At 39.1% G+C, this 12689-nt stretch overlaps 2 protein-coding genes across 21 annotated transcripts in view; both read left to right on the forward strand.

Annotated features, from left to right (window-relative positions):
• ank1a (ankyrin 1, erythrocytic a) overlaps positions 1-6780 on the forward strand; it is a 92537-nt gene extending 85757 nt beyond the window's left edge. For 17 of the 19 annotated variants that reach the window (XM_072387901.1, XM_072387902.1, XM_072387904.1 and 14 more), the window contains 2 exons: positions 1265-1363; positions 2606-6780. In XM_072387901.1, coding sequence (XP_072244002.1) covers positions 1265-1336 — 72 coding nt within the window. In that variant the 3' untranslated portion in view covers positions 1337-1363; positions 2606-6780. The remainder of the gene's footprint in view (positions 1-1264; positions 1364-2605) is intronic. The other 2 variants (XM_072387899.1, XM_072387908.1) reach the window with 1 other exon arrangement.
• Positions 6781-7831: 1051 nt separating this feature from the next.
• On the forward strand, positions 7832-12100 carry LOC140309867 (eukaryotic translation initiation factor 4E-binding protein 1-like). Of its 2 annotated transcripts, XM_072387919.1 has the most exons (4): positions 7832-7988; positions 8104-8259; positions 10831-11022; positions 11511-12100. In XM_072387919.1, exons 2-4 carry the CDS (start codon positions 8124-8126, stop codon positions 11540-11542), a joined length of 360 nt encoding a protein of 119 aa, XP_072244020.1. In that variant the 5' UTR covers positions 7832-7988; positions 8104-8123; the 3' UTR covers positions 11543-12100. The 2 variants fall into 2 exon arrangements, with proteins under 2 accessions (XP_072244020.1, XP_072244019.1); XM_072387918.1 differs by having other exon boundaries at positions 7833-8259.
• The last annotated feature ends 589 nt before the right edge of the window (positions 12101-12689 follow it).

Raw genomic sequence — 12689 nt, forward strand, 5'->3', positions numbered from 1 at the left:
TCTGATCTGCAGGCAGCTGCGTGTCTCACCTGAGGCTCCAATGATTAGCTGCAGGGTATGCAGTGAGGCTTAAGAACTGAAATGGATTGAATTATATCAGACGAAAAGCTGAATACCACCCGATGAGGTGTGAGATGTTTGATTTAAACCAGTGAAGCAGCTAGATTATAGCGAATTAAGCAAAGGGTAAGCAGCAAGCTTCAACGTAGATCTCCTGGCATCCCCTGACAGTATTTACATAGCTTAACCTGCATGACCACATTTTGTTTAGGATCTGATTACTTTAAAAAGCTATAGACCTGTTTCACTGTGTGTCAGAATTAAATCACCTCAGAAGCTAGAGAAGCGTGTGTGTTTGATTAAATGCATGATTTTTTGCACTTTTTCTGTAATGTAAATTTCCACCCAAATGTTTCTGACTCATTTCATCGTATGTATGTAAGAAGAACAGAATCATCCTCAGATGCTGTTCTGGCTTCAGTTGAGGGGGCTCTCAGTCCATTCAGGGTTTCATCATCTTTGTCATCACTAAGTCATACCTACACTTTTGCTGTTTGTTACTGGCACATTAATGACTCTTGCAGGTGTCATAATTTCAATTCCTCCCTCCTTCACTGGTTATCTCAATGAGTGATTGTCCTGTCTTCTTGCCTTCATTAAAGCTTATAGTCTTTCAACTGTGACTGTGTGCCTTATCACTCAAACCAATTCTGAATCAGAGCTGTGTCAAATACTATTTCCAGTCTGGTTTTGGACAGAGATAATAGTTCAGACTTGTTAGGTCAATATAAGAATAATATTGCTCTGGTGGTCTGAAATTTCTTTAATTGAATGTGTATTACCCATTTGGAGTATTTTCAAGCTGTTCAGAAATGCAAATATTATTTGGCACCACTCTGCACCACAAAAACAGTGTCTTACCTGTCTCTCCAACAGCCAGCCACCACTTTTGTCCTTGCTTGACTGTTTTATATATATTTTCTTTCTTTTTCCCTCTCTTTCCTCTCCTTCACTTATTCTTCTCTCCCATTTCTGTTACATCCTGTGTTGTTTTACTTGTTTGTTATTCCCCTCTTTCCTTGTGCCTCTGTGTTCTTTCACCATTGATGTACTTCTGTCTGTTCTCATTTCTATGCCACTATACCCTTCTCCTTTATTTTACTCTCCTTTACTAATGTTTCCTCAACCTCCTGTCATCGCCACGTCTTCTGAACCCACGCACCTCCTCTGCCATCGACTCCCTTTTCCCCTCCCCATGATGTAGCCCGATTCTGTGGATGTGAAGAAAGGTGCTCAGATAGTGAAATGTGCCAGTCTGCGGAGAGTTAAGCAGTGAGGCAGACTGAGCGCTGCGTCCCCGCAGGTACGGGACTGCCCCACGTTAACTCATCTGACCTGTGGGCAAAACCATTTAATCCAGTCTCTCTGGATTAAAGGCATCTGAATGTACCCTTAATTCAATACTAATGATATGAAATGTGATGCTGGCACAGAAAGATTTCACATGAAATATTTACAAAGATACAAATAGTACAGAAATATGAGAAAAGTATCATCTGAAAGTGATGGGAATATAAAAGTAATTAACGTCTGACAAGTAAGTTTCATACAGAATCTGTTTGGATTTTAGATAGCCTCAGTAGTTTCATAGTTATATTATTAATTTGGCTTAAAGATAGAAAGACAGAAGATACTTACTTAGACATCTTATATGACACCCACACTAATGCTCCAGTATGTTAAAGCCTAAATATGCAACAGAAACTGCAGCTGCTTCTGCAAGTGCCTTGTCACGTTTACATCAGCATACGGAGTTATATTTGTGATGAGATAACTCTGACGGACACACAATGCATTTTTTATGCTTAATTAAAGTTACTTTACGTGTGATTGAGCATATTTTAAAAAAGCAAAAAACAAACAAAAAGAACCCCAAAATCGAATACTTTTTCTGCTTAGTGTCCAACCTGGGCTCTCAGACTTGGAACACAAATATAACTCCCTAAGTTTGATCTAAAGAGATCTTCAAAGCTGCAATGAAATGTATTGAGTCAGTTGTTTTTCCTCATACATGTTTTGACAAGCTGTAAAAAGGCTGGCACAATGTGCAGTCAGCAAAACCAACAGCCAAGACGGATCTTGTAAAGTGACAGCTCTCAAGGACAAAGCTGCGAGGCCAGTTGTCCAGAGAATTTGAGCCACCTCAGTGTGTCTGTATATGTGTGTGTCTGTGTCTGTGTGTGTGTGACTTGCCCTTTCCACGTAAAGGCCGTGACATTTCTGAGATTACTAAAATTTCAAATGACTCACTGCTGCATGTTAAACCGCTTTTGCCAGCCATTTTTTTGCCTAAATGCTCCAGTAGAGCAAATGTGTGATCATGCCTGATTGAGATAGAAAAAGGAATCGTCTGTGTGATATATAAGAATCAGTTGAAAGGAATTTAAAAAGTAGCCAGTTTGACTATCCCATATGTCAGACTTTTTCCGTTCATCAAAAATACTCCCATTTGCTTCGACTCGTTCCAGCCTGCATGCTACTTGTTGTGTACAGTATTAAAACACATGCTTGACTCCAATTAACTGCATTTCTTTTCTTTCCACAGAGTTCTCCACAGGATTCAACCCCTTCACAAAAATCATCCTACATGGACACATGACCAGCAGCATGTGAAAAGAAGGAAGACCACACCTGAAAAAGCAGACAAATAGAAATGAAGACCCCCCAACACAATGACAACCACAGCGGCTAACATGCTAACAATCAGCACGTACCAGAAGAAAAAGGATACAGATCTACTTGTAGTTTTTATTACTTTTGTTTTTTTTAAAGAAACTGTGAGGGGGAAAAAAATTATATACTGCTAGGCTAGAAGCATGATTTCATATAAAACAAAAAAAAAGACAAACAAACTAACAAAAAAATAGCAACCAAAATGTGCTTCCTGTTATCTGTATCAGCATGAGTGACTGCTGCCGCATGGCCTGTCTTTAACTACAAATACTGAGGGATTACAGGGGTGGGTAAACGGGTTGGGATGGGACAGGCATGCAGTGTAGGTTTTGGTCAATCACTGGCCCATTTTTTAAACTAATGGTGAAATGTTTATCAGTCAGCTAAAGAAAAAAAGAATATGACTGAAAAACTGAGAATCACATCATCTCCAGGCAACAGGTTGTCCCTGTATGCCACACAAACTAGTTTCACACCTGTCCCAGTGCTCTCTAAGTCCAGTAAAGCTACACTTATCACCCAATGATATCAGTGTTGTACATAATATTGTATGCACTAAAATGCTCTACGTGACTGTGTGTTACGTGTGTTGTTTATGTTATATGATCCCTATGCGATGCCACTGATGCTGCTGTTTCAGGTACATACGAAATTCCTTAGTTTTTCTTGTTTGGTTCGTTCGGTCAGGACCTATATATTATTCTATATATCTTGAGATCTGTGTGGGCACAAGAACATACAAAAGTGGTGTCGCTCTGTTTTAATAGTTGGATTTATGTAGTCGTTTGTTACTTTGTGCTTCTGACTTGCTCTCATCCTTTGTTTTAGACATAAACTGTAGATGGGGAGATGTATACAAAGTAATTTACTGAAGTGTGTTTTTTTTTTTTTAGCTTTGGGAGGCAGGTTCACTGCAGAGACCTGCCTCAACCTCCTCTCTGAAAGGTTTACTTTGTGAAGAAGGTAATGATGAGAGCTATAAATGACAGATTATCTAGAAAGATTAAGCTTCTCTACCACCCCACTCTTCTGCCTTTTCTTGTCCACACTGTGCTGTATCCTTATGAGGTTTGTGTTAATAAGACATCTGTCTGAGCCCTTCATCCGACCGCCAGCTCTCATCCCATCACCTCTACAGTCAGCCTCTCAGAGTAGATGTAGCAGTCCTGTCCTCCAGCAGGGGGAAGGATCCCACCTTCAGCTTGAAGCTGTGTCTGTTGACCTCATCATGCTGTTTTTGACACCATCCCACGAGGTGCACTTATAGATCATCTCTCCACCACCTGAAGATGTCACTTGATGAGGTAGCCTAAACGCTGGAAATAATGTAGCACTGGTTCGACTGGGTAAGAGATGAATTTGGAGGCAGGAGAGTGTCGTGTCATGGGCTGAGGTTGTGTTGAGCTCTGATGTTTGTCCCTTTGGCAGTTCTTTGAAGTGTAGCAAAGGCAGTCAGTCACCAAACACTGTGATGCGAAACTGTAATACTGACCCGTAACTGTGAGCCTGGCCTGTCCCGAAGCATGTCTCGTTTCACGCTTTACTTAAGCTTCTTTTTTTGTCGTGAATTACTGTCTTAACTGTACTTCAGAAGAAGCAATAACTGCTCATTGAAGGAAAGGGTTGTTTGTCCCTGAGTGCTTGTGTGAAAAAATGAGGGAGGATGATGGCTTGCGTTCTTCCCTAGCTTGGACTTTCAGTCTGTTAAAAACAGCTTTAGACTCCTCGTAACTCTTCTCAGAAATGATGTCAGTATCACATATTTTTTTCATTTTGTTTCAATGAAAAAGAAAAAACGTTGCTACGTTGGTATAACTTCATATCAGCCATCCCATCTGCAAAGCGGTGATTTTTGTTACTCATCTGAGAATGTTGGTGTGTTCGGCCACTTGGGTACTGAGACGTGTCAAATACTACAAATGGGCAATTCTTTAAATCACTTCTTTTTTTTAAAAAGTTGGTTTACCTCAATATGTGTGCCATCTCACATTACATCAATTAACCACATGCTTTTCTTTCAGATGTCATGTCAGACATTGAATTCTTCTCTAGAGAAAAGTATGTACGCCACAAAAATGTTGCAATAAGCACCCATCAATAAGTGTTTAGTGTGGCTCCACAGCCAGAGATGATGAATGTAAAGTCTTGGTATACTGTGAGTCTTGTTATGAAGCAGTCTAGTGTGTTGGCTCTGTATTTCAGTAGATCATAGGGTCTGTTGTTACTTGTCACTCTGTTGTTTCAACATAATATCTGCTGTTAATTATCATTCATATTACTTCATTGTCATTTAATCACAAACATACACAGTGGAAAGGTTTTAAGAGCGAAGCCTCAAAATGGTTTAGACTTACTGACAAATATCCCATCATCAGATATTATATATTTTTTATTCTCTCATTTATTAACTGCTTAGGTTAGAGGTCAATTTACATGACTCAGTCGTGTATGATTTGCACCATATAGAGGAACGTCATTTTAAGCAATATTAAATAACAGATATTTCACTGAAAAATGTAGATATGAAATAATTCCTGAAATGAAGTAAATGTAAATATATAGATGAGTTAATATAGTTCAATAAATGTATATAGGTAAATGCTTTTGATTTAAAAAATGTAATTGTTAAAGTATATCTTTTCTTTCATTAGGCGGGGAGTACATTTTTTTCATGATCCCACATGTATTTATTTCAGAGGGGGTTTATTTTCTAATGCCGTGCTGTTTTCCCGTCTCCTTTTAGTTGCACGTATTTTGTAAAATGAAGGAGCAATGTCACAAACGACAGTACCAGAGACTGAACGGTACAAAAAGCAGAATGGATTGAATTTTGCACCAACCCTCTTACCAACGGTGGCTGGTGCTGCTATATAGTCTGACCCAGTCAGTTGTTCATACTCCTTAAAGCAGAGGATGGAAATAAAAAGATCCTTGAAATATATGTGGCATAAGGAAGTAAAAGTTCCTTAAACCAGATTAATTGAACTATATTATCTTATATCGATCTATATATTTATCTATGCATACATACATACACACACACACAAGTATATATGTATATGTATATATATATATATATATATATATATATGTAATGAGAGAGAGAGAGAGGCTATAAATACAGTTACCTCATTTATTAGTTTCAGGGCTTTCATATTTATTTATTTCAAAGGCATATTTATTTAAGTATCTAATAATGGTATTTTATACTTTAAGCTCATATAGTATGATTGGGTTGGGTTCTGAAGCAGCGGCCATTTATAAATCCGTTGCTGATGTCAAGGGGGATATGATTAAAATGATTCAAATGTGGGGGAGCGATTTCTAGTTGAATGGAATTTCTGAAGAGGCTCCGTGGCTTCAAGATGACAAACATTTTTCCTCAACGTAGCCCAACTCTAATCTTTTCTGCCCTCTTACCAAAAATGAGACTGAGCCAATTCTAAGGCTTCCACATGGTGATAGTTTGAAGGGAGTCGTGGTCACATCAAAGAGGTGAAAACTGGAAAGCTGAGACGATGCCATGCACCAAGTTCATGCAAAAATATTAACTCTTGCAAAAACTAGACAACACGTGTATATTCCTTTAGAATGGATTGAAGACATTATTAACGCAATAGCATATTACTCGATACTAAGGAATGCAACTGCGCACATGCACAGAAAATGTTTTTAACATAAAAGGCTATATATATATGAAATATATGAAAAAAAATATATATATATATTTACTTAGAATGCTATGCACCCTTACTTGTCAACTGGGATTCTACTTATGTTATGGATGTACTTTTAGCATCATACAGCTGTAGCTACCAAGAGACTGTTGAGTTCTGGGTAATGCCTGCAACCTGGGGATAAATAGGGATCTTGTGGGTATTTTAACTTGTTTTCTTTGCTTTTTTTTATTGTCATGGAGAGTCAAACATAGATTTAAAATATACATGTAAAAGCCTTTTAATCCAATCAAAATCCGAGGACATCTATTGACAATTTACTCTGTACACCAGCTCAACATTTACAAAATTAATAAAGAAATGAAATGTCTTTGTGTATAGTCTGTCTACTTTTGGTTGAGGCACTATTTTGATGATGGAGGCCATCATCACAGATCAAGTGTTTTACTGAACTGTGGCAGGTCTGTAACTTTACGTACTGCTGAAATGATTACAGTTTATTAGGCTATCATGCAAGTTAAAAAAAAAAGAAGATAGTATTCAAACGTGATCACCTCCAGCCGAACAACTCTTTGAAACTGTCAGAGTAACGCACCTATGAATGGATAAATGACTGCACCACTGATTTAACCACATAGATGTTATGTAATCTGTCAGTTTTTAGAAAATAAAAATGTACTAAACAATAATACATTTCTAAAAAAAAACAGTTAAAAAAGAATGAAGGGATTTACATATTTAAACCTCACATCAAACTGTTTGTAACTGGAATTAGAAGATTTTCGACATATGTTCATTTTTAGTTATTTTGTTTAACAGTCAAATTGTTAACATGATTCGGAATCTCGCCATTTGGTGAAAGTCAGTGGGGGGAGTCCAACAACGGAAGAATATAATTGCAAAGAATTTGGGGGATTTCACCATCTACAATAACGGAAAATACTTTGTGTTATGATTTGAATAAATCTCTGCTCCTCTCTGCAAACGACAAGGCTGAAAACACTGAAGAGCCGTGACCCTGGGGCCCCAAGCACGCTGCATTTTAAAAAAAAGACATTAAAACACATTACATTACACAGTACATTAAAAACCCTTAAACACAGCTTCCTTCTCTGAACTAAAGTTAATTTCAGATGAACTGAGGGAAAGTGTCTGGACAATCAAATATTTAAATAGTTTTATTAAATAGTTTCCATATTTTTATCATTATCAGGCCCTGAGAGGTTGAGCAACTTAATTTATATCAAGAAAAAACAGGGAAACTGTTGAGTGATTGTTGACAAAAGAAGAGATGCCAGACTGTAGTCAACTTGAAAATTAATCCAACCATAAGAATATCTCTTTAATTTTCAAAAAAATGTTTTTGTTTCGTTGCACAAGCATCGTTTGCCAGTAGAGGGCAGCATAAGTTCACTGTTCATCTTCCCCTGCAGCCTGTCTGTCTGTCTGAGTGTTGTTTTGTGTGCATGTGGAAGCACAGGAACGTGTGCCGAGGTTTCACATTTTGTGTGTGAGCGCGTGTGGTAAATGTGACGAATTTAAATCGTACTCTCCATAACTTGCACTCATGAAAACGAGGTATTTATCTTTTATTTATAAGAAAGCAACCACTCTGTCGACTCTGACAACTCTTTGTTCTTTCAAGCCAAGACCTTCTGCAAGTTGAATGTGATTTAGTTTAGCTGGTTTTTAGTTTACTATAGTTCAGACACGATGTCCGCTGACTGTCAGAAGACAACGGCCAAGGCTATCCCGTCGACCAGGAGAGTGATCATCAACGACGCGAATCACATGCCCCACAGCTACTCATCTACCCCTGGGGGCACCCTGTTTAGCACCACACCTGGCGGTACGTACTGTCACAGCACACCCGAGGAGCTTTCCCCATGCATACAACAACAGCGGCTCTGTTTTTGTCTGCACGGAGTCCGTGTGTTCAGGCTAACTCCATGAGGTCGGCTGCTGTCAGCTGGTAGCTCGGTTTAAGCTAACTGCTAATGCTAGCGAGGAAGTCAACAACCGAAATGAGAGGAAGCAAAAAGAAACGCGGTTTCTGAGCTATTTCAGTAAACTCGTCCTTTTAAAGTGGGTTGTTTCAAGCGGCCACTACTGTTTTATGATTAAACGAGGTGTTTGCTGCGGGTGACATCAGCTCATCTTGGCTGTCTATCACACGTAGTTGCGGATTTGCTGCACACCTGTGTTGCCCGGGTCAAAGTCACATGATCAAATTCCACTGCTGCGTGCTCAGAAGCTGCAGTTTCAACTGCACCCGTGGCCTGATGTGTTCAGGTGTTGTGGCTTACATCTGTAAGCATCTGTAAACTCCATTAGAGGTCGCTGTGTGGTGTTTTAACCGAGGACTAAAGTTCTTAAGATGAAGTTTAAAGACAGCCTTGAAAAGCTTTCATCATTCCATACATCTGTTTACTGATGTGAGCTATTTTAAAGGCAAAGTAGGCAGAGGTTATAAAGTTGTACAGTCAAAGAACACCTTGCCCACTTACTTTCTTGACACTATAGTCAGTAAAGCTTTTTGTAATGTCCTTTCTGATACTACCCATGAGGCAGAATATTGATGGTGGAGGCAAATGCGCATCTTATGTTCCTGAAATATTTACAATATTACGTAATGCTGAGCTTGGCAATAGTCTCTTTGGCAGTCCCAGACAGTTTCTCCTGAAAACTTTCCTTAACCTCATGACGTTTTGCAACAAACGAAAGGAAAAGTTATCAAAAAAAGATTAGACGAGGGACTTTTTTTTTTGAACGTTCAACCACACCCACGGTCTCTCCAGTGAGTCAAAGGTGTCTCAGACCAGATCAGGTGAGGTAAGATGAAGGGAAATGAAGTCCATGAGAGGAGTAGAACGTGTCGGGTGAGCGGGGTTAACAGCTGACTCTCACCCAACAGAGCACAGTTAAGAGTCCTGTCAGTTTTGATCTATTTTAAGAGAGTGTGATGTGCATGCAAATGCCCACGCCGCCTGGTGGGCGAAGCTCAGGACAAAGATGGGAGAATTCTCCCTATCTCAGCTTACATCAGTCTGTTGACTGTCTCAAGAAGGGCACATGTTCGCAAACTGTTTCAACTGAGCGTCTACATAAGGCTTTCAGATCGGGAGGGGGGGACTACTTAGTTTTTTTTTGTCTCAAGTGTTATATCTGTGGATGTGAGTTATTATAGAAATGATAGGTTGTTGCCAAGGATGACAACCTAACATAACCGTTCATATATCATCGCTGCTGTGTGCTAATTTGTGCTTATTTATTGTAAAACTGAATTGAAACGTTAAGGGTGAAAGCTTTGTTGAATACATCATAAATTGAAACATCTGTAACAGCACAGTGACTACACAGCACCTGTTGGATTATTAATAAAATCACCTGCCATTCCTGCTTAAACTAGCTATTCAATCGACAACTGAACGTAAGGTAGAAGACATTTGACAATTCAAGGAGTGCTGGTGGTTCATTTAGAAAGTTCTAGGGCCGGGACTTTAACGCGTTAATTAAGATGAATTAATTACGCAAAAAATGAACGCATTTTAATCACACTTATTTTTGCTTCTTTTGGTTTCTCTCTGGATGAGTTTCAGACATACCGATTATACTGGAGCACCAGCTAACGTTCATGACTTCAGACAACAACGAACCACAGTGAACAATGTTAAACATGAACAAAGAATTTTGTTTTAAATAACAGATTATGGGATGGTCGGTAGTGTAGTAGTGGGTTGTGCAGGCGGCCGTGTATAGAGGCTACAGTCCTCGCTGCCTTCGGCCCACGGTTCGAATCCTGCATCGGACGGCCTTCTACTGCGTGTTATTCCCCCTCTCTCTGCTTTCTGTCTCTTTTTATCTGTCCCGTCCATTAAAAGGCATAAAAAAAATAAATAATAAAAAAACGGACGGATGGATGGAAGCGTCAATAAGAGCTCGGCTGGTTAAGTACCACCTTGACAAAAATAAACAATGTTTTTTTGCTTAAGCTTATGTATTCAGTCATTATTCAATGGTTTACTAAAATCCATGTGAAAAAAAATTGCTTCTCACTGTTCTCAGGTCAAATATTTATATGCAATTAAAATGCAATTAATTTTGATTAATTAATTACAAAACCTTCTAATTAATTAGATTAATTTTTTTAATCGGGTCCCAGCCCTAGAAAGTTCTAAGAAATCCAAATGTTATCAAGGATTCTGCGAGGATTTATAAAAAAAGATTACAGGGCGCCCAAAATCTGTCAAAAGAGGGATTGTGGCGGATAGAGAGTAACTGTGAGACTTGTCCAGTTTAAATGGAATGTTTACGACAAATTATGGGGACCGATGGTGCTAATCATCTAATGCAAGCGTGACCTCTGATCCGTCTGATCCGTTGCCTATTCTGATGGTCGTCCTCCTCTTCAAACTGAAAGGTACCAGGATCATTTACGACAGAAAGTTCCTGCTGGAGTGTCGCAGCTCTCCGCTGGCCAGGACTCCTCCCATAGGTCTTCCCAGCATTCCAGGGGTGACCAGCCCTCCCTCCAAAGAGCCCGATGGGAAGATCCTTAATGGAGAACCGCTGAACAACAACACCATTGCTGCTCCTGACGGCAGCAGTGCTGGTATTTTCACACCTCAAACAATCATCTGACACACTCGACCTCTAAAAATTGCACCTCGGATCATAAACTCTTCATCCGAGCTGCATGGATCAGCCTTTGTCATAAGATGATTAAACAGTTTTTACGTTGCAACCATGTTATCCAAGTCGGTTTTAGGTTTGAACGCAGAGATCACATATATACCATTTTAGGTCACTTCATTGCTGCATGCTATTATATATACATATATATATATATATATATATATATATAACATGCCAGTTTACAACACTTTTACTGACTTCAAATAGACCAAACATTTCCCTTCCTCTGTAGAGTGTCTGAAAAGGTTATTTCCTTGCCATGTGTCATTTGACTGTATTTTACCAGCCAATAATATAGGTCACCTTGTCCTCCTAAAATATCAGCCCTATAAGATTAATGTGATTAGGACTTGCATATTCTTTTAATGTTTAATTAATTAATGTTTCTGTTTCTGGCTTTTCTAGGTGATGATGCTCAGTTTGAGATGGACATCTAGGTGGAGCTGAACAAGTATTAAGATGCTGTGAAGAGAAGCGCAGGAGTATTTCTCTTATGTTCCATGGTCATTTTTTTTGAAGGCGAAGTTTCTCCTTCAGCATTTAGTTCTTTCAAAGTCTGTTGTTCTAATTTGGTTGTTTTTGCCCAGAACAAAAGCTGGAACTTTTTCTTTTTGCCTAAAGGCTCAAACCTTATTTACATGTGACAAAGTGTGCCTTCCTGTAGTGGCTGTAAGTTTTAAATCTACGCTGAGAAGTACTTAACACCAAGAAATGCCTCATCAACCAGCAATGAGAGAAACGAAAAGGAAAAAAAGACCTTTTTCTTTGGATTGACAACCATTCCAGAAGGATTTGTCACTTGTGCTTTCATTTTGTGCCGCCTCTCTTCAGATCCTGCCTTCAAATGGTCAGTCGTGCTCTTAAAGAGAAGTGCTCCACCTTCAGGTGGTAACACAAAGAATGTGAAGTCGAATTTTTTTGATGACATTTTGAAACAATTTTCACACGGTTTGTAGGGTGACAAAGATCAATAAAGCAAACACCATTAAAACTAACAGTGTTTTTCTCTTTTTTTCTTGAAATTTTCTTTTCTCATACGAGATGCTCCTCGTGTTCACAACTGTTTCGATTCTCACTGGAAAACCGATGCACATAATAAATCTCTCACGACTGGCTTTGCAGACTGTAACGCCTCCTGCGTCCTCTGATTCAGCACAAGTTCTATCAGAGGAATTCCTCAGGGAGCTCACTGGGGGCTGATAACCTCAGTCAGTGGACTGTATGAATAGGGGTCAATATACAACTGCACCAGGCCTGGGAGAAACTCCCCTCTTCCATGTAAGATTTCCTCAAGTGGAATTGCTGTTGATCCACTGTGCTTTAATCTTTCTAACATCTTTGAAGAAGCTTATCAAGCTTTTGACGATCCTGTTATTAGTGGTTAGGATTAATGTATGAAAAATGAATGATGCGAGTAGTTGATCTTGTGCAAGACGTTTTTGTATTACAGAAATAGAGCTACTTGCAGAGAGCCTTGAATGATTGCAAAGGCATGTTGAATAAACCTGTTAAATCAGCAATACTCTGCAGGTACCCCTGTTAGAGTGAAAGAGTGCATTTGGTGTGATGTGTGAGAATCGTCAC

The sequence above is a fragment of the Leuresthes tenuis genome, unplaced genomic scaffold (genome assembly GCF_036924035.1).
Source record: "Leuresthes tenuis unplaced genomic scaffold, fLeuTen1.0.hap1 SCAF_6, whole genome shotgun sequence".
NCBI classification, from domain to species: domain Eukaryota; kingdom Metazoa; phylum Chordata; class Actinopteri; order Atheriniformes; family Atherinopsidae; genus Leuresthes; species Leuresthes tenuis.

Bases quoted from the DNA above. Each gene is read 5' to 3' on its own strand.
- LOC140309867 (XM_072387919.1), top strand. From the start codon at position 8,124: ATGTCCGCTGACTGTCAGAAGACAACGGCCAAGGCTATCCCGTCGACC. The intron at 8,260-10,830 runs GTACGTACTGTC...TCAAACTGAAAG, and splicing joins GTTTAGCACCACACCTGGCG to GTACCAGGATCATTTACGAC. The intron at 11,023-11,510 runs GTATTTTCACAC...TGGCTTTTCTAG, and splicing joins TCCTGACGGCAGCAGTGCTG to GTGATGATGCTCAGTTTGAG.